The sequence below is a fragment of the Diadema antillarum genome, unplaced genomic scaffold, assembly GCF_040938485.1.
Source record: "Diadema antillarum isolate AM-2024a unplaced genomic scaffold, OU_Dant_1.0 scf00000163, whole genome shotgun sequence".
NCBI lineage: Eukaryota > Metazoa > Echinodermata > Echinoidea > Diadematoida > Diadematidae > Diadema > Diadema antillarum.
Genome location: NW_027271052.1, coordinates 2,657,018 through 2,679,869, shown reverse-complemented (window position 1 = coordinate 2,679,869; position 22,852 = coordinate 2,657,018). Strand labels below are relative to the sequence as shown.

At 37.6% G+C, this 22,852-nt stretch overlaps 1 protein-coding gene across 1 annotated transcript in view; it reads right to left on the bottom strand.

Moving 5' to 3' along the window:
- The window catches only part of LOC139722359 (uncharacterized), a 184,011-nt gene extending 161,386 nt beyond the window's left edge, over positions 1-22,625 (bottom strand). The window contains exons 1-2 of the mRNA XM_071633668.1: positions 22,466-22,625; positions 16,297-16,847 (exon numbers count right to left, since the gene is read on the bottom strand). Of these exons, the coding sequence (XP_071489769.1) occupies positions 16,297-16,838 (542 nt within the window). The 5' untranslated portion in view covers positions 16,839-16,847; positions 22,466-22,625. The remainder of the gene's footprint in view (positions 1-16,296; positions 16,848-22,465) is intronic.
- Positions 22,626-22,852: the final 227 nt, after the last annotated feature.

The following is a 22,852-nucleotide window of genomic DNA, read 5'->3' as shown; positions in this document are numbered from 1 at the left end:
AACCCAAACACAGATCTAGATACAAACCACATTGTAAGGCTTGTATGACTAATGAGTAGAGGTGAAGTAATTTTTTTGATAAGAATGATACACAAACATGGCAGAAAGAGAACAAGCAATGAGAAAAAAAACACACAGATTGCAAACACACAGAAGAGAATGAAGACCCATGAATCATATGGCTTACTGCATTCAAGTTCAAAAACTTCAAAACATGTAGTTCTGTATTTCAAAGGCTTCCTCAGTAGCAAACTATTTCCTTCAGAGAATCTTGTCCAAGCACGTCTTCTGTCTATGGACAGAGATGATTTTAAGCTGTTACTTCACACAGTTTTCACAATCTCTGGCATATAAATTTACTGTAACCAAATGACACTTGAATCTTAGATCTCAGAGATTTTAATCACGTACAACATTTTAGACTAGATAAACATCAACATGAGTCAGAGAGGACAAAGGAAACTGTGCCGCCTCTTCTCAAAAACAATAGTGGAATATACGTCAGATCACAATCATAAGGGATTCTTGGATCTTATTGTGAATAAAGTAATTAATCTGGCCCAAGAATGTCTCAGTTTGATCTGTTAACATCTCCTAAAATACAGGGTAGAGCTATTCATAGAGTTTACTAATTAAAATCCATTCCATAGAGTACAACCATAATTGTAAAAGTATACATTGTACACTTGGATGGAAGTCTATTAAACCACAATATCGCAGACTTGCAATATTTTCAGATACACAGAGACTTCATACGATAGGAGTGTGCGTTACAACAGAATATGATAGGCTACATTTTGAACAGAAAGGACAATGGATCATCATAAGATTCTCCCTGAAAAAAATCTGAAACCTACAACTGTACATTGGGCTTTTTAGGATTCTGATCACAAAGAGATTACAACTGCAGCTAAACAAGCTAAAGGTATGGGGTAAATCTGCAAAATTGCTAGAATGTCTGTTTATAAACTAGCTTGTACAAAATGTTAAAATATAGCACTATATAATCACATATCAATTGGCAAAATACTGTACAGCATGGCAACTCTGAAAAAAAAAAGAAACATTATCATACACAAATACAAGTGTACAGTAGTTTTGATGAATAATATCTTTTAGACAAACTTGTCATATTGACAGTCCACACTACTCTGGACTGCATTGTGTCTCGCATTTAATCAATTGGTCTTCAAGTATTGTGTGAAAAAAAGAGTGATCATTCACAGGAATCCTGATCCACTCTGTACACCGTACACACCCTTCCCACAAAATGAAACCACCTTTCATTCAGATACTTGCTCCAGAGGAGCTGTGCAGTGAGCACGATCATTCAGCTGGGATTGAAAGTTGCAATCACACTTTGTAGTGTAGGAGTGTTAATCTGGAGCAATCTTTTGATTTCTTTTGATTTAGAACACCTTTGTCATTTAATTGGTACAATGTAACTACAGTTTGTAGTATAAACTCTTATAGCTGTATCACGCATTGATGTGAGCCTGTGGTGTGCCAACTATGTTACACTGTTAGCATGAGATTGCATTGTATGCTGCTGGGCTGGTGAATGACATCAAACTACCCCCAGCATCTGACCTAAAACCAGGATGGAATCTTCCTAAATGGTGATAGTGTAAACTCTTTGAATGGTGTACATTGTAATACATACCAATACAATACGGTGGTAATAACTAAATTACAATGATAGTACTATCTAAACACGTCCTATCTTGCAATACTTTTACCGTCATAGACTCAACTAGTACAGCCTATTCCATGATGACCTCCAACTGTTTCCATGACAACAATAATCTCAACAGGAAAGGTGAGGGACAGGAGCCAAAATGAACTGGCATGATCATCCTCAACACCAAGCTACAGGGCTTTTTACACTTGTAAAATTTTGCTTAGCCCCGGACCAACGGTGGGGCTAAGGGGGGGCCTTAGCCCCACCGTTGGTACGGGACTATCCTTAGCCCACTTTCTGTTTACACTCGTTTTTGCCAAAGTGGGCTAGCCCCACCGATAGTACGGTACTATCTGGCCCTGCAAAATAGCAGGGGTTAGCACCGCAATTGCGGTGCTAGCACCGCAATTGCGGTGCCAAGCAAGTGAGTGTAAACAGAACGAAAAAATAATCCTGGGCTAAGCGACGGAGACGAAGTCCGACCCTCACTGACCAATCAGAAACGAGGTAATCAAGTGCTGCCGGTGCGTGCGTGTACGTGTACAGTACACAGCGTAATTATGAATATTCATGTGGTTTGGAAAGTCCGGGGCTAAGAAATACGAGTGTAAAAAGGTCAGTTTTCTCCTTAGCCCCGGACAAGAGATAGTACGGGACTAATTGGCGAGTGTAAAAAGCTGAAAAAATTGGTACGGGACTAACGATAGTCCTGGGTCAGAGAAAGTCCGGGGTTAAGAAACACAAGTGTAAAAAGCCCTTACAAGTACTCTCCACTGGGGGGGTTGAATAATTTTTTCCCCCTAGTTGTTCACAAAATGTAATTGGTATCCTTGTCAGAAGGCCAAACTCGGGCAATGTTTGATTATTCCAATACCTAACCTTGTAGTCAAGACCACTAATGCCAAAAATAAATCCAATTACGCCAAGTCCCACACCATTTGGCTCTATTTTGCCATAAAAGGGGACATAATGATGGCATGAGGTGAAAATCATTATTTGTCTTGTCTAAACACACACATTTCAATTACTTGCCAAAGTAAGAATCTTGGGTTTGATACAGTACTACAAAACTTGTATTAGGCCCTACTCATGAAGAAAGGTTTAAATGGGTAAAGACTTAAAGGACAAGTTCACCTTCATAAACATAAGGATTGAGAGAATGTAGCAATATTAGTAAAACACAATTGAAAGTTTGAGGAAAATCAGACAATCCGTTCAAAAGTTATGAATTTTTGAAGTTTTTGTGCAGGACCCGCTGTATCAGAAGACTACTGCAGTGTATAAATAACTTAGATGTCACATGCGTACAACAATATAAGGAAAATATAAAGAGAATTTCACAAAATTCCATCTTTTGAAAAAAGTACATATTCCCCTGACTCGTTACCGACAAATGTTATGGGTAATATTATTCCCCCTGCCTTTAGAAAAAGGCAAGTCAAGTGCTCTTTTATTATGCGAAAAAATTGAAAATATGTTGAATTTTCTTTTACATTTTCTTTATACTGTTGTACGCATATGACTCACAAGATGTAGTAGTCTCCTCATCCAGCGGTTCCAACACAAAAATTTAAAAAATTCATAACTTTTGCATCGATTGTCCAATTTTCCTCAAACTTTCACTGATGTGTTCTACTAATATTGTTGCATTTTCTAAATCCTTATGTTTATGAAGGTGAACTTGTCCTTTAATATGAGCTATACTTTCAGTGTTGCACAAAAACAACAACAACACAAAAACAAATACATAATACCATGAAAATTATAACTGCACAAAAATCCAAATTTTATCACCAAGATACAATGTAAAATTAAAATACTTTTAACCTTTTACCCCTTACAGATAATCATAGACGAAGATGATACAGCCTTGACTTGTTGTTCACTGAATACATGATTTGGCACTTCTCCTATCTGAAGAGTAGCAAACTGCTAAAAAGTTATATATATTTTAAAGTTTCTGTGAAGTCACTTCTGGATGAGAAGACTGCTACAGTGTACAAGTATATCACATGCATAGAACGATATAAGGAAAATACACTGAGAATTTCACAAAATTTCATTTTTTGAAAAAAGTACACATTCCCTAGACTTGCTACTGACATGTTGAAAATAAGTTGAATTTCTTTTACAGTTTCTTAATACTGTTTTACGCATGTGACATCACAAGCTGTAGTAGTCTTCTCGTCTAGTGTTGGTGGCATTGAAACTTCAAAATTCATAACTTTTGACCGGATTGTCTGATTTTCCTCAAACTTTCACTGATGTGTTCTACTATATTGCTGCATTCTCTTAGTCCATAATATGAAGGTAAATTTGTCCTTTAATGCCACAACTCAAGAAAAGCAATCTGAAAGGCCCTTGCAAACACGTTTTGATTTAGTGGGTATTGAAACATGTTTCAAACATGAGAAAGATGATAAACACAGCCAAATAGAGTCTAAAAGTATCATAGCAAACATGCAGTGAATACTGATCTGGCTAATACACAGGCATCATGCCTGAAATCTGACCTTACAGGTCTAGAAGAAGGTTTTACAATAGACAGCTGTTCCTTTGTCCAATGTATCATGGTAAGAAGACAGAAGTATGGCAACATTTTAGGTGATTTAAGCTCTTTCCTTTCAACAGGTGCAAAGATGACTACTCAGGAATAACAAAAAAACCCAAACAAACTCAACTGCAATGTACACTAATTAGTACAGGAATAAAAAGAAAATGCTCAAAAGCCTCTTTCTCCATTGTACACCACATGCCCAATCTGTACAAAGTCTGATCTAGGAGCTAAAGAATTACCCTCAATTAATATCAAATCACATAATAACAACATGAAAATCAAAGTATAACAAACAGATAGCTCAACAGAGAGAGATGGCTGTGTTTGTAATGGGACAATCACATAGTTTGCAGACTGGTTCAATGCCAATCATTGATTTGCATAGAAATGGTCGATAAGATTATGAGAGTACGTAATCTTGATCACCAGATGCCAGTAATAGACACTTTCACACAACAAATCCTTAAATTGAAATTAGATAATAGAAGTTACCTATGGCAAATGTGATAAAATGATACACAATATTGTAGCATTACATTCCAAGGTGCAGTGCAAAAGGTGAACTTCAATAATGATCCATAAGACCTGCAACAATGCTGGCAATATTACTACAGTAGCAAACTGATACAATGTAAAGAAAGATACAATTTCAGAGCATAATGTGGAGCTTAATCACCAATTTCAAAGGAGAATACAGGCACATTTTTTTTTAATCTCAAATTTTCTTTGTAAATCATGATCATGTACCTTAATTTGTTTCTGAAAGATGCTAATGTATCATCACTGGCAATCAGTATGACCACATGACATCATGTACATTCATATAATAGAAATACAATGTACATACTTTGACAAATGTGTAAGGCCTATAATTTTTTTCTTACCAGCCACTGATGAAACTAGGAAAATAACCATAATAATTTTAGTCCACCAAGTAAGCCTTAAAGAAGCAGCAAACAGTACAATGTGTGATTTGAGAAGAGAAATACTTACAAATCATACTGAGTGCTATAATATTCATCCATCGGGATGTTCTCTCACCCACTGGCAGTAATGAACAGAGATGGTACAACATTCTACTCTACAACAAAAGTGTACATTGTAGCTGCTGAAAAAGCTCTAAATCCAACTTAACTGAGGCACAATCCACAATCAGTATGATTTACAAGCAAGCAAAACACATCACACACACACACCACAAAAAAAAAAAAAAAATGCTGTAATCCTCTGAAATGTATCACAACAAACGAGCTGTGGGGACATGAACAGGAAAATGTGTGTGATCCATGTAGACTGTGAAAGGTCAGGATTTTTTAGGATAAAACAGATGCACAAAAATAAATTCTGTGAGCTTGCACACGATACAATGTTCTACATGTACTGGATAAAAGTACATGATTACTTGACTTCTCCTATTTTCTAATATTTCCATCATGACTCATTAAATATCTAATTACCTGCTAACGAGTGGTTTCAGAAATAATGTGAAAGTGCATATATCCTGAAGTGTATAGTATTCACATTGCTTTGAACATGTTCACAGAACATCAGATCATTTAATCATTTTACTTAATTGCTAATTTAACAAGTTTTTTTATCATTATCATTATCATTATAGACAGTGCATGGTCTTCAACAAGAATTTTTAGATCCTTTTGACTCTCTAAGCCCACACCTACATGTAAGACTTTCTGCAATCTAAAGTAATGTTCACATTCATGGATGTACAAGAACATTTTGTATAGGGCGAGTTTTACTGTTCTGTTTCATAGAACTGGCATACAATGTGTACACAAGTGTAGATCTGACTAATTCATTCTTTTCTTTAACATCCTTCTTGTTTGCTTCTTCATTGAAAATGAGAACATTCTTCCAACTGATCTTCCTCTTTTTTGGAGGAAGGGGGGGGGGCAATTCCAGTTTTATCAAATATTGCAGTGGTGCAAATTACTTTGTTTGAAGGCGTTTTGATATACCTCTAACATTTTTTCATTCTCCTTTGTAATTCAGGAATCAAAATCACTGGGTATTTCAACACTAAGATTTAAATACTCGGGTTGGTGTGAACCATGGTACATGAACCTGAACCACAGTCAATTGCAGCCTGGGTCCAGGGCCAATGAGCAAGCCTTAGCAGGTCAAAAGTTATGGATGCTCTCTTGATACTTTCTTTTAGACTTTAAACATTTAAAAAAATATACAGCAAATAAGCTGCAATCCAAGCATTCGTTGTATTAAGTATCTTCAGTCAGTTGTTGAATAAGTTTGCAAACACACATTCTCATTTCTAGCCTATTATAACTGTTTGCAGTTGTGCTGGAATGTTGCATATTTTGGGGATGTTGTGCACAAACTTTATCATGTCCTTGCATCATCCTGATAATGCTGATAAATTTGTTTTGAAACCACCAGATCCTCACTGACCAGTGTCCATGTCTGGTAACCACACATTTCCAATGGTCGCAAGCATTAGGCTGTCACCATTATTCATGACAATCAAAGGCTGCGTTTATCAACTTTCCCAAGTTCAAAACACGTTTCACTACCAACTATCATAATGGGTTTGCAGACACCTTTCAGATTTGCATTTCTCGAGGTGTTGCATACAACCCTGTTGTGAGTCAATTGGAAGGTCTTGTTACTGTGCAGCTCCATTGCGAAGTTTGACTCAAGGAGCGGAGATGAGGAGTCAGCAGTGGTTGGCGTGGGCAGGTTCAAGCTATAAACATGTTTAAAAATGTTTAAAAATGACTGCATTTTCGATCAACTCTACAGAAACATGTTTCTGGCTCAAATGCATTTGCTATCACACTTTCCACAGCATTTTAGAAAGCCATTCCCAGAACCAAATAATCACACAGCTTTGCATTTATCAACTGCCAAAACTACCTGGGAGTTGTTTGGAAACCTCTGCGCTCAGGCAGAGTGAGTTGATAAATGCACCCTTCATTAATCAGGGTGCAGTGACATTGAGAGTGTTTTTAGCCATACTTCACACAACAGGAAGTGGGGACTAAATTTCTTCTAACATTAGGTGCATTCACATCGACGGTGAAATACCGTGGCCCTACATGCGGCATTTTCTAAGTGAACGCAAGTAAATGTACCCCATGAAATACCCTATTAAAGAAAATAGAAAAATACTGTGGTATTAAGAGCGGTCTTCAAAATTTGCACAAAATGTTGTATGTATGGCATGTGAGATTTCAGTGTGAAATTTATACATGTGTACAAAACCTGAATGTGTCCACCACCCATCGTACAGCTCAGTGTGTTTCTAACGTGACCTGGGGGGGGGGGGGTGTTTCATAAAGCTGTTCGTAAAGTTACGAACAACTTATGAGTGACTGGTGATATTAAGTTCTTATGTGCTATACTTATCAGATTTCCTTAATTCAGCACAAGAACTGATCACCAGTCGCTCGTAAGTTGTTCGTAAGTTTACGAACAGCTTTATGAAACACCCCCCTGACACACTTCTTGTTCTTTCCTGAAAGAAATACACATATGTGCAGTGCTTACCATAATACCAATGTGGTAAAGCTTGTATTTTGTGAATGAAAATGGTACCAAGTGAATTGCCATAGCATATTTGACCCTGATATTTCACCAACAAATCACTGTGGTAATTCAAATATGAATGCACAGGTCTACTGTAAAGCTTTACCACAGTTTTATGCACTGATAGCTAACAGACCAAAGGAAGGACAGGATGTTACAGTATCTTTGGCTCTGATAACGAGAGCACTCTTATCAGGATACTTCCTCACTAACCCTGATAAATTCTACATATTATCATCTTCGTAGGATGTTTTCCTTAGGAATACGTATTCTTGTCCGCTTAATTTTCACTGTACAATATGTGAGCGTATAAAACAAAATGCATAGGCCAATGTATAGATTCCCCATAGGCTACTGTTGCCAGTGATCATGCAATAATGAATGCATACAGTATTCTGTCTCGTCTGTGGCACTAGCACATTTGCTGAATGCACGAATGCTAATTTGTATACTATGAAAGTGCGCAAACTCTTTTTACAATTCACACAAGTGCGCAAACATCATGCTCACTGCGCTGCATGTAAGCATGAGTGCGAGTCACCCCTTTTTCAGTAAATGTAGAGTCAACAAAGTCTACAAGTGTACATTGTGTAGAAGAAATGTGGTACCTTTATACATTTCGTGCCTTTTCAATATAGTGACTGTAGCTATTCAAGGTAATGATGATTACATTGGATGGCTTTAATTCATGGCAAAACTTGGTAATTCACTGAGAGGTGGGGTGGGGCCATCCCTCTTAGCACACGCCTTCATCTTATATGACTGTGGGAGCAGTTTCTGTCAATATCAACTCTTTTCAGGGCATGAGTAAAGCTCTGAAATCATTAGTGTTGCTCCAATTAATGAATGTCTAAATTAATAAGTAATACTGATGTACCAACATCACACTCTATTTAACAGGATGCCAGCTTTCCCCCCCCCCCCTTTTTATATCTCGCTCTCTCCCATCCCCTTCCCTCCTTCCTACTCTCCCCCTCCCTCTCTCCCCTCTCTCTCTCTATAAATCTCAATTTCACCCAAAATTAACCTATGATGTCAGAGCATGCACTTCAGTGCGTAATTCTTGATAGTGATCATGTAGCACACAGCTGAAACATGAGAGCCCCAAACATTGTGTGCAAATCACAGCATAAAATAAACAGTCTTTCTCTACCCTTCTTGGTCTCTGGCACAGCTCATGATGTTTGTTCTATATAGCAGCATGACATACAACGATTCAAACTTTATCATATTGTATAATGTATCTGTAATATGGATTCAGATATTTCCATACTTCAAAAGATTGGTCATTCCTCATCATTCTGGAAAACTGTTCAGAACAAAACTCTGCAACACTCTGCAAGGTTTTATTAAAAAGTCTAAGAAATTCAAACAATTTATTGTAGGCCTATATTTGTCAAAAATAATCTGTTCTTTAAGTCCTGATTGTCAAATCATAACAAAACATTTCATTAGATTATGAATTTGTAAGATTGACGGATACAACATGTTTACAAGAGCAGGGAAGCTACTGTATGAAGGGCATAGTTCTGACAGCTGCATACATACAGTATCTTCATGTTGACATTCAAAGATATCCAACTTTTGCTCCTCAGAGCGTTGTGATGGACTCGATCAGGCTTGGCAGTGCCTTATTCTACCATCACAAGACACAGTGTCAAGGCACGCACCTTGGCATAGCACTTGCTCATTTTCACACCTCCGACATAACACTTGATGGTCAGAGCTGACTCACAACCAGCCAGGCTAGAATCATTCCAAGCCCTAGCTGTGACTACCACATCCCCTGGTACGAGGCCCGGCTCACAGGGACTGGGTGAGCTGTAGCCTCCCTCGGAGCTGGTCCTAGTTACAATCACAGCACAACTGTCAATACACATTCACAGTACAGTCATTCAGATTCCTAGGATTCCTCACTTTCATCTTTTCAGTCAAAACTGTGATAAATATCAAGTTATAAGTATGAAAATAAGTGATAGCATGCAGAAAGCCTAATAAGAAGTTTGCAAAACTGATCCATGGAGAACCTATCCCAAAGGTACCCCTTGGCAGCTTTGAATAGATTCATCACAGTGCCCGCAAGATCATGAACAGATTTGTTGGCTGCAGTCAAGGTCAGAGAAACAGGATTATCACCTTCGGAACTAAAGAGAGAGTTTACAGTAATCAGTACATCAGGTTCTTCAGTTACAATGAGTCAGTGCTACCTCTTATCTCTGCACACTCCTTTTTACGTCATGCCCACACAAGATTTCACTCTCTCACCCCTACACAAGTTTGGTCACATAATACTGTATGTCACGATTAGAAGTTGCTGCTTCTTACAGTACACTGTACTTACTGATTTCCAATTTTTATTTTCTACTTTGTATCTTCATCATTGACAACCCTTATCTTCCATTTATACCATTTTCTGCTACTGTAAAAGTGGTTTCTTTCGCGTACAGATACTTTCGCGGTTTCCATCAGTGCTGACTTTTTCGCGTGTGTTTAAATTCGCGGTCGGCAAAATCTGTGAATTCACAGTCGGCAAAAACTGTTTTATTTTGCACATGAAAACCCAAACTATAATCCAATTATTCTTTTATTCATTAGATAGAAATTAAAATTAAATGCAGGCTTACCTGAAATCCCATCTTTCGAGTACTTTATAACATGCTTGTAAAGTTGTAATACCCATGTACAGAGTATCGCTGTGTGTGTGTTGACCATCAATACACTCAATGCACGGAATCTTCGTGTGTGCATGTGCGCAATAGCGTTGTTACAAGCGGCGAGTTCAAAACATTTCTTTGCATGGTTAATTTCACACGGCTTTTCAAAACATTTTCGCGTGATCTTACAACTTGTAAATTCGCGGTTCAACCTCAAAGCGCGGAAGTAAAACCACCACGAAAGAAACCACTTTTACAGTACAAATTTGTACCTAACACTAGTTACGTTCAGACGGCAGGCCCTAACCTCGAGGTTAGGAAACCTCGAGGTTTAGCTCTTGCCCCCTAACTACGACGTGTGTCCACACGACGAATCTTAACCTCGAGGTTACGAAACCTCGAGGTTAAGCTTCTGCCCCCCCCCCACCCCCGTAACTACGAATGGGTCCCACTTGATGTTAAAACCACAAAACCGGAAGTTTCAGCCCACACTGCAAACAAGGCATCTATTTATTCTATAGTCCAACCCTGTCGGACTCGCTTACACTGCAGAGATAGCACTGCACTGATGACTTTATGCCTTTATGAAGATAGGCCTATACGTCGAAAACATTTTTTTAGCGTCGGAGAAGAATATAGAATACAGTAGCGAGTTCGACGTGTTCAGTTTCAGAGATCAAGCGCATGGGAAGAAAAGATGATGTTGTTGTGTCGTGCGTCATAGGTTTTTCACGTGTAGTGTATTTGTGGTGTACGTTTGGGAGGTTGACCCGGAAGCAGAGGGAAATTGTGGGGGCTGGAGTTTACGGCGAGGTCACTCTTAACTTCGAGTTCGTTGTTTTTTGTGTCCACACGGTGCTTAACTACGAGTGGGGACCCCCCGCGGCTCGTGGTTAGAGCGCTAACCATAAGATTTCTCGTGGCTCGAAACATCGAGCAAACCTCGAGGTTTCCTAACTACGAGTGTGTCTTCACGGTCCCTAACTACAAGCTCTAACCTCGAAGTTTCCTAACTTCGAGGTTAAGGGCTCCCGTCTGAACGTAACTACTGACAGCTCTACTTGATAGAAAACATTTTAATGATATTGGGTTTGGATTGGGTATAAAATTGGGTTTGGATACGTACATTTTATTGCTTAGCTACGTAGTTCAAATTGCAGCTACAGTGTACTATGAAGTGACTGACACTTACATTGTACATGAATATCAGATGCGATGTATTATAAAGAACAAAATACCTATCAGTTTTCATGACTTTATCATACACAACATGTAGGAGACAAGTTTGCCTGGTTCTATCTGCCACAAAGGTTATGTTTTTGTTACCTCCACAGATATGTTGTTTTTCCCAAATTTATTAGATTGTCTTTGGTCTGTCTAGATCCATTAGCATCATAAAAAACAAAACAAAAGAAAAATCAAGAGAAGTTGGAAATGGGCCAAGGAACTATCTGTTTTTGTTAGTAATGGCAGATCATAAAGTGTATCAATCCAGAGTTTTTCAGACATGATCACCTTTGGGAGACAGTGAATATGACTGGCATGTTATAGGGGAATGCATGGTCTGCAAGGGGAAAGTTCTTCATGTACTCCAGCATCAATGGCTGATAAGTATTTTTATAATCACTGGGCAGAGTTTGATTTGGCACTGGTGATACCCAGGGTGGGGTACAACAACTTTTAAATATATTCTTTACCCAAGAGCAGTTCTTAATAATTTATTTCAAATGTATTAAAGGGATAGTACAGTTTCTGTTGAGATGGGGATTCAGGTTTCCAATGTCTTTCAATTGTGATTTTCTGAGATAATGAGAGCCTTCTTATGAAATATGAAAGAGCATATAATTTTTAGAGGAATTCAAAGTTTATTTGATGAAAATTGGTTTTGTAATGGCTGAATTATCCAAAACAAAGTGATCCTAATAAATGGTGGGGCCCACATTTTATTAGGATTGCATTGTTTTACTTTGTTTTTGGATATCTCAGCCATTACAAACCTTCAAAAACAAAATTTTCATCAAGTACACTGTAACCTTTGAATTCCTCTTAGAATTGTATGCTCTTCAACATTGCATTTAAAGTGGTTTCCAAATATCTCACAAAAAGTTAAAAGCTGAATCCTCACCTCATTCAACAGTCCATAAAGTGGTTTCCAAATATCTCACAAAAAACTTAAAAGCTGAATCCTCACCTCATCCCTTTAAAGGGATCGTACAGTTCTGGTTGAGACCTAATTTCAGGTTTCTAACATTTTTAGGTGAGATAATGAGAAATCTCATATGAAATATGAAAGAGCATGCAATTTTATGAGGAATTCAACGTTTACAATTGAATTTGATAAAAATTGGTTTTGAAATGGCTGAGATATCCAAAAAAGAACGATTCTAATAAAATGTGGGACCCACACTTTGTAACGATCGCTTTGTTTTACTTTGTTTTTAGATGTTTCTGTTATTCCAAACCCGATTTTCATCAAATAGACTTTGAATTCCTCTTAAAATGGTATGCTCTGTGCTATATCATAAGTGTTTTCTTGTTATCTTGCAAAAATTCGAAAGCCTATTTCTCATCTCAACCAAAACTGTACTATCCCTTTAAAGTAACCATCATAGTTAATAGGGGGCCTTGAGGAAATGGTTATTGAAATGAGAGCCACTTATAAGGGCCTTCTATCAACACTGCAACAATCACAGGAAGCCACTGTGCAACAGTGATACTTTGTACTGCATACAATGCAAATCCACATCAAATAAAGGATATTTCAGTTCATTAAAACTTCCGGAAAATCAAACTGCAATAGAAACTAGAGCTTCCAGTACAGCTGTTTTCAGATCTCAGTGCATACAGTGTTTATCGTATGAATCTTTTTTTCTTTTTCTTTTTCTTTTTCTGAGTTGAAGTCTCTGTATTCAAGTACGATTTTCTATTATGTATTAAATTAAGTGCATGACTCCATCTACCATCAAACTAAAAGTTGAATCATTCGTCAAAATCCAGGAGACTGGCACGCATACAATTCCCTCTGGATATCAACTAAATTGACATTCTATCAAATTTATTTGATCCTGAACAGCCAATCAAAAGTTTTGTCTGAGCACTGCAAACAAAAAGGACAAAATAAGTACAAGTTAACATTGTGTGTAATGTCTTACATAAATATGATATGTGTACAGTGTACCTTGCATCCTTTATTAATGCTTGTGCAATGCACAATATGGCACAATAAATTCCTTTATAAATTTGTTTCCTTTGACACAGCTAGCCATATCTACAGCAGGACAATTATACTTACAGTAGTACAGCAAAAGAAATATGTACATATGGGTGTATAGTCTATTGTGTGACCAAGTCTATGTGGGACTTCTTAACTTCACATCAGAAATAAAAATTGTATCAAAATCATACATACACAAACTTCTTATCATGGCAGCAATCAGGTTTTCTGACCTCAAATCTAAGATAAAGATAAATGTTTTGAATTGGGAGACCTATGTCAATCAAAGTATAATGCCTTCATATTTCAGTGTGTGAAATTAGTGTGTTGTACTACCTTGAGGACAACTGTCCTAATATTGGCACAAGTTCATAAAAATGTTGGATTTTTGTACAAGAAGAAATTTTCCTTCAGAAAGCACTTTTTCCCCCTCAATCTACACACGTGTACATTGTATTTTTGTTGTATCCAAAAGGACTTAAAGTATGAGAGGAGAATGCACACAGTTCCACTTGTCTTCGAGATCAAACCACAGGAAATAGTAAAATCTTTACATGTAGCACTACAAACATACTAACATTCATTGCATGTTTTTTCTTCACACATTTTTTAGACCTTGCTCTGCATGCCACATTCTGCTTGATCATGGAATTACAACAAGGATACTGTACCTTCAGTACTACAGTGTACCTCAGTTTAATTGCATGCCTATTCTGGGATGCTTCTAGAACATTTTGGAAGGAGGGATGTATGATGTAATGTTGATCCTGAGAGAACACTTCCTAATGTGTCTGAGCCTGAAGGTCTTTGGTGACATAATCAACATGTACACCCAGACACAACCTCACTGAAAATAGTCCCTTCTCCCTGCTTCACATCCCATCAAACATGAAGAACTTTGCATATCACTGAGGAAGAGTATGGATTAGATATGAGCACATTTGCACATTTTCACTAATTGCTGGTTTCTGCAATATATCAGACATTCTACAGGTTTCTAAAAATTCAATATGCTATTAAACCAGGCCAGTATTAAACACTTGGCTTTCCACAAAGTGCAAACTCCATGGATTGAGCATGACTGTAACAGGCAGACAAGGAGTTTTTGACTATTAAAAGTGAGCACACATTTCATTGCTGAGCATACACCTTCTCAAACAACATTGAGTCAGTGAGTCTTAGATATGGAGTGAAGAGTACTGGTCAAATGAATCAAAACACACAGCTGATTACGCAGAGTGACGTCCGTGGACATTGTAACACATACTACACTTGTATTTCAAAATGTGCTCTCAAGTAGACTTTTGCCAAATTATGTAAACATAGACATTTGGTATACTAATACTCCCAGAAAGATCTGTCATCTCTTATCCCATTCTTTTACCAGTTCTTTTGAATCACCTCGGGAGCATCATTTAATCCTATTTCAACTGGTGGGGAGGTCAAATTGACCCCCCCCCCCTCGACATTTCGCGCCACGATTCCGCAACTCGCAAAGATTTTGCCGCATCATTTCATGACTTTTTTCATTGAAGTCTCCCGCATATTTTGAGACCAAATTTGCGACATCCGGGTACACCGTTCTGAAGTTACCCAATGTTTTGCATATATGCATGTCAACCCGAAAACAGCTCAAATTCATGATTTTGTGGGCAAATCCAATGCAAATTGTGCTTTTTTGTTTAATTGATATAAATTAGATTATTTCAACTTTGAACATTGAAATTAATCAATTCTAATGTAGATAAGCTTGAAAAAGTGCCTGCAACAAATTTTGGCAAAAAAAAACCAATAGAAAACAAAAGGTCGAAAAAACAGTAAAATACATAATTGACAAAACAATAAAAAATAAAAGAAACTGATGTTGATTGCGCAATTTTTTTACAAGAAAATTGTTTGATGTGTCTTGGGGAACTCTGACACAAAAATTTAGCAATCCTTCATTCTTTTTGATGGAGTTACAAGTGAAAATATGATTTCATGCATAAATTTGCATAATTAATTTATCAAAAAATATAAAATTAACATTTTTCTATACTATGACCATGTAATCTTGTAGTTGACATCCAGCTCTATCTTCAGGCAAAATTTTGCGGCGATCGCGTGATCGGCGACCGAGATCTGAAGGGGGGTCAAATTGACCCCCCCCCCCCCCCCCCCCCCCCGTAAAAACTTGGTCTCAAATAGCCCAGTTAAAATAGGGTTACAGTAGTTCAAATAATGGATGTCAGAATCTACATCTACATGTACCTCAGACAAATCCCCTTCCTTTTCAATCCACTTTCCCCATAATTGTCAAGGCAAGGCAGATTGTATGGATCAAACAAGGTAAACTGGAAGGGAACTAGTCTGAATGTTACAAGGAGACTCTGAAGTACAGAACTTTATAGTTGCTCTAAACAATGCTGCTGAAGTGAGGACGATAGTGATGATGAGAGTGGCACAGTGATGCTTGGACCAATCACAGGACTTGAAGTAGAATTCAGACAGGAGAAACTACAAGTTTTTGACAGTTTTTGTAAGGAATATTGTTATTCTCTATTCATGTCATTACCTTTCTATTTAAAACAAATGCAAAATTGAAATCAAAACAAGATGAGAATAGATAACTTGTATACTGTTTAGTTACCTTGCTTGATCCACAGAACACTTTTGAATCAGTTGACAGTTGACAGTCAGAAGTTCGTCTCCAACTTTGAGTTGATTGTCGTTGTGAACAAACAAATTTGGCATGACCGCCGCCACCCTGATATTCCCCAATATTTTTCCACTGCTTGACGCTGGCTTCGGGTCCAGAGCCAGGAGCTCTGCCTGTCCGTGTTTCAGCGTCGCGCAACTCACAGCCCCGCCAACCTGCAACACAATCCCCAGCTCAGCGAACGTGGAAGGTGGTGACGCAAGGCTTAGTATTCTAATCTCGTCTCGGTCTCTATCGTCCCACACATCTTGCGGAGTTGTTGCTGCTGCTGCAGCATTCCCTCGACTCGGGATTCCCCGACCTTTGAACCTCCAACGCGTTCCCTGCTTCTCCAGCAATCGGTTGAGATGGGAGTTGAGGACTCTAATGGTTTCCAGCACCTCCGTTTGGAGCTGAGAGTTCCGCTCCGCTGCTTGCTGGAACTCCTCCACAAGCTCTAGAGCGCGGGAGGCTGAATCATCAGTGATCGGCATAGTGATTTCCTGGCAGATGTGGGGGAAGTTTTAGGAGAGATGAAAATAAACAAACAAACAAACAAACAAATCATCAACCAAACTTGATAATCAATACCAGGCAGGGCTCACATCAACATGTGCCAAAGTAATAAGGTATGGCAGGAGTGATGATACAAATTGTGGTAGTTGTGGGCACATGAGTGCATGTTTGGCACTGTTTATGAAAATTGCAAACTGAATTAATATGCATATCATTCATATTGCCCCATCATCACTGCACTTGACTTGTTGAGATTTTATTAATTGTATCGATCTCACTATCAGACTTGTTTGGGTACTGTATTTCACTGCACTGTACAAATCAATCAAACAAAGAAAAAAAAAATAATCATGAAGTGAATCTGCTGTCCCTGGAAATAATCAGAGTAAAATATCTTACTCTGATACAGTTCAATGAACTTGAATATGAAACATAGTATGGCATGGGCACCATAATCATTGCTAGATCGATGTAATCTACAATTGAATTTATACACAAAACTGACTGCACTCATAATCTTCATTACTTTTTCGCATATCGCTTCTACTTAGTTGCTCTTGTACAAAGTACATTACATTCTATATTTCTTACGTCCACATCTGTACATGTATGAGAATATGGTTCATTCACTATACCATTAAAAGAACAAAATACTACTTTTAATACTGACTCATTATATTGTTGTTGTTTTTCTAATATATAAAGTAACAGTATTCTAACAACCCATGGAATACATGGATTGTTTTCATCATGCTTTGTGTTCTTTGGTTAGGACTTTGTGGAATATTAAGTTTCTGGTATCTTCTTTTTTCTTTCTGAATGATTTTAAGCATTCATTCAGCATAGCAATAATTTATTATTGATTTTCATGTACAATGTACTTTGTAGTCTAACTCTGAACTACTCGTGGTTATTATTTTTTTTTTTGTAATTTGTTCATGCTCTAATTGTGTTTCGAACAAAAGCTGCCCGACTTGTGGTTACATATTTTTGATATATGTGCTGTCTGATCCTACTCAGCCCAGCCTTCACGGCTGCACACATTGCGACACTGTTTTGTTTGTTAAGTCTATTCATTCGTTGCCACATGAATAACACTAACATGGGATACAGTACGATCCTTGCATTACATTGTCTACATTTTTTTTCTAAACCATCCTCTACATCATGCAAATTTGGTTAAACAAGAATGTACTCGTACAGGAAAAGACAACGAACAAACACGCACATATCCATATACACTGTGGACACAAACACACGCAATGTCTAGATATCACAAACATTCAATATACTGCACATTTTGGGTATGGGTCACGGTGTACACATAATTCTTGCATTGATCTCACATGACACAATCTATGCACTAAACTATTTGTCCACTGTATGTTCTGTATCGACAGGCATCAATTACTTTCTTGGACTTATAAAATCCTCAATAGAGCATAAAATGTACATTTTGTGTGATAACAGCAGGTTCTCACAGTCAGTTCACATTTGGTGTATTGATAGTCCTTTTCCAGGTTAATCTGCCATAATTTTCACTAAGCAGCTCAAAATTAGCCCACATCCTGCCACTGGCTCTAGGTTTGCTGCTCACATGGAGCTAGGCTGGGAAAGCCACATTCATCCTGTCACTGCTATGACTGGGGCAGCTCGCAGACAGTCGCTGCCGATCCCAGCTCACAGGTGTTCCACATAAACCCTGCTTTCTTCAATCATGACTAAAAGACGAACAGGTTATGTGTAACCCTTTTCCAGGATACTTCCATAATACGCTGCACCAATATTTATTCACAGCTACAATGTACACTCCTTTGATATGACATCCACCCCCCCCCCACCCCCAATTTACCATAGTGCTGGGTGTAAATATTAAAGGATTGATTATGTAATCTCAGCTTGTGATCCCTATTCTAATTTGCATTGACCAAATCTAACTTTACTATAACATTCACATCTTTGTGTAAGAAATCTAGAACTGGCTTCCACACAGGTGGGTAAGAAGTGAAAAAGTCCCTACATTGTCGAACATGGAAACTGTTTTGTTTCTGTTGTATGAAACTTGTTTTAATAGTATACTCACTTTCTAAGCTAGAGGACTTTATAAGTGCATAGAATCCTCATGAAAACCTGGCAATTTTCAGGATAACACACAGTAATCATGTTAAAGTATGGTTTTCTACAGCTTTTTGGCTGGAATTTTATTACCTGAACTACAGACAAATAGCCCTTACTTGCACAAATCTAAACATTAACCAGGGAGGTGAGGCAACCTCCCTGCATTAAAGGATAAGTTCACCTTCATAGACATGTGGGTTGAGTGAATGCCGCAATATTAGTAGAACACATCAGTGAGAGTTTGAGGAAAATCCGACAATCTGTTCAAAAGTTATGAATTTGTAAAGTTTCTGCTCAGTCATGGCTGGATGAGAAGACTACTATAGCTTGTGATGTCACATGAGTACAACGGTATAAAGAAAGTATAAAGAAAATTCACCATATTTTCACTTTTCTCGCATAACAAAAGAACACTTGACCTCTCTTTTTCAGAAGGCAAGGGGAATAATATTATCCTTAACATACATTAGTAACAAGTCCAAGAAATGTGCACTTTATTCAAAAAGTAAAATTTTGTGAAATTCTCTTTTTATTTTCATTATATCGTTGTACGCATGTGACATCACACACTGTATTAGTCTTCTCATCCAGCAGTAATTGCGCAGATACTTAAAAAATTCATAACTTTTAAACAGATTGTCGGATTTTCCTCAAACTTTCACTGATGTGTTCTACTAATATTGTTGCATTCACTCAATCCACATGTACATGAAGGTGAACTTGTCCTTTAACTAAGAGAGGGCATCTTGAATATGATGCTAAAATTATTTCACTTCAAATTTGACTGGTCTGAATCATTTGAAGTCATTTGTTAATTGTCACTAAGCAACCTGGATACTGCTAATGTCAGTTTCCAATCTTACAACATGTACACCTACATATTCAATAGGTTCAGCCCCGTAATAATTACCAATGTAATCTATTGAACTGTGCATTCATCTACCATCACATTCATTACGGTATGTTAATAAGTCATGTTAATCATTCCAGCAGAAAACTTCTGATACATTATGAGGTCACTAAGAAAATAAATGCAATTGGCTCTCCTCTTCTCTAAGCAGACTCCTGTGGTCACATTGGTCCATCATCTGACCTAAAGGATTAAGTAAATTCAACTACATCCTGCTCGCTAGAGGCAACTCGCATACCCGTAGTGCCAGGGACATGGCATCCATTCCAATCACTTGTGTTCCTGTAGGTTTAGAAATAGACATTTTGTACAGGCCAAACTTTATCATGTATTGGAACACTTTTTTGGCTATGAGATGAGCACTAACAAAAATATATGTATACAAATCAGTTACATTTTCAATTTTTTCAGGGGCATCTATTGAACTGTTGCACTCTCAGATATTTAAGTACGTAACCATCCATGCAGAGATGGTATGTTCAAACAATACAAATGGCTTTGTGAAGTTATCAAGTGCCAATCATACATGACAGCACAATACTGTAATAAATAAATACTGAAAAAGAACTCATATTTCCCAAGAAGAACAAAAATACATACTGTAGTACTGTATTTGTCCAATACATTACATAAAGGTACAAAGTATGTAAAAAAAAAACTATGGTTACGAATTTCATAAGTATATTTCCCAAATAGCAACAGCTTCAGCTTGCACAAAACAGAAACATATACACATATTCTACCAAATTAAACATAGCGGTACGGTACCTCTGGAGTTTACATCACATCTGGCATTTTAACAGCAATCAAATGAATATCAACAAACTAATGGTTTGCAACGAAATTCAAGCAAAGTTTTATCTACCCTACTAGACTCTAAATGTGTATGACATTGTAAGCAATAGAAAAATATTTTTGTCTTCCCTTCTACTAAAAATACCTAATCTCTTCTTCCAGAATTAGACTGGTAGAATGAAGTAATACTTACAGTGTGTGTACACACACACACACACACACAGTCTTGACCTTACCGCAAATCTAAATACTATCCAAATTTAACTGCAGCTGGACAAAGCTTATAGTCGACTGTACAACTCCGCATTGTAAAGTCGTGAATGCTACAAGCAGCGCTCAAAGGATTTTACCACATGAGAGTATATCTAGACGCTGCACAAGAACTAAAAAAAAAAAAATGTGTCAAATCTTTTACAATTGTATAAAACATTAAAGAAACATTTATTTGTGAAAATTGCACAATACTATCAGACTCTTTAAATACATGGGTAATTCATCAAAATGGAAAAAGTACCTTCATTTATTGCATGACACAGTCTGGACACAATCTGACAAATTAAGATCTAATTTTTGCTATTTCATGAAAATACTTTGCACCTTCAATTGATCCTGAAGTAATAACTTGAATCCTATTGAAATGAATTCCTGGTTTATATTTAAGTTCTCGCTAGAAAACAATCTATGTATGAGAGGTTAGGCTGGCCGATACAGAAGGATCTATTAAAAGCTATTCGATTCAGAGCTGTACACTAACCTATTTTTTTCTACTGGTTCGACCTTTCTGTCAGGCCAGTAGGTACCCAGTTTTTCCATTTTTTACTGGCCTAGTTCTGAAAAAGTTACTGGTGCGACAGTGATTTTTACTGGTCAGGGACTGTCGGACCAGTGCCAGTGTGCAGCGTTGTACACAGTAATATCAATGCATTTACCAACTTCAAGTTCAACATAAGGCCATTAGGGAGGAGACAGATATTTTGATAACCCTGCACAATAAGCAACTAACGTTAGAAAGAATCTACCAGTAATTAATCACTTACTCGCAAGAAATATCCCAATCAAAATCTTTAAATCAAAGCCACTTGCTGGTCCGCCTTAGAACAGAATCCCCTCCTACGGAGGAGAGCCAATAAAGTAAAAAAAATAGGAAAGAGTTCATTATGTCCCCCCCCCCCCCCCACTACTTTGCGCAAAATGGATAGATTGCTTTTTTTTTTTTTTTACAAATAATGGACTAAATAAAGGTTATAATGCCATTTATGGGAAGATTTCCCATAACCTTTATTTAGTTTATTATTAGTAAGGGGGAATAGTGGTTTGTTTATTTTGCGCAAGTTGCTAGTTGGTGGGGGGGGGGGGACATATAAGGAACTCTTAATTAAATTAAATTAAAAATCAAAGAAGACTCCTCCGGACAGACGGATTTTTCAGTCTGTAGTGTACTGTTAGAGTCTATACCATCCACACATGACATCACTTGCATACTTCATTGATGACTTCACCGTTTATAGGCCTAACATTACTGTTTCTCATATCTCATGCTCCTCTTCATCTGCCTACTGAAATGTGCAAATTTGTATTCTAACTGTTGGTTGTTTAATAGCATACAGTTTGTAGCCAGCGAGCAGGCTAGCTGTAGATAACGTAACGATTAGTTAGATTTTATCTTTATAACTGTCTATAGATCTAGTCATAGTCCATAAAATGTTTATCATCGATATCCTTCTCCAACATTAACATCCTTCACACGCTCAATAATTCGAACAAAACGACCATGATACTTACTGCGTTTATAGGCTGCGTTTTATACAAAATTCCATTGCTTTATACACATTCTCCTCACGGTGCGGTGTACATAATACACAAGCTACACGTTCGGCCGTTCGCTCTTGTTGTTGGCTTCTTAGCGTCCTACTCAACCGGTCAATAGACCCACACGTTGTCCTACTGTCGATTCGTTGGTGGTTCACAGTTGAATCAGCTTTGCTCACTCATGCGTTAATCCCGTACACAACCCGTGTGTGTGTGTGTGTGTGTTTGAAGCTCGTTGGTGGAGACCGAGTGTGTTCGATGCGGAGATACGCTGCCTACCTGTCTTCCGGATCCTGCCTCATGTCCCCACTCTACCCTTTTCGTGTAAGGTAGCAGTGAGTGTTGTACATGTACTAGTAT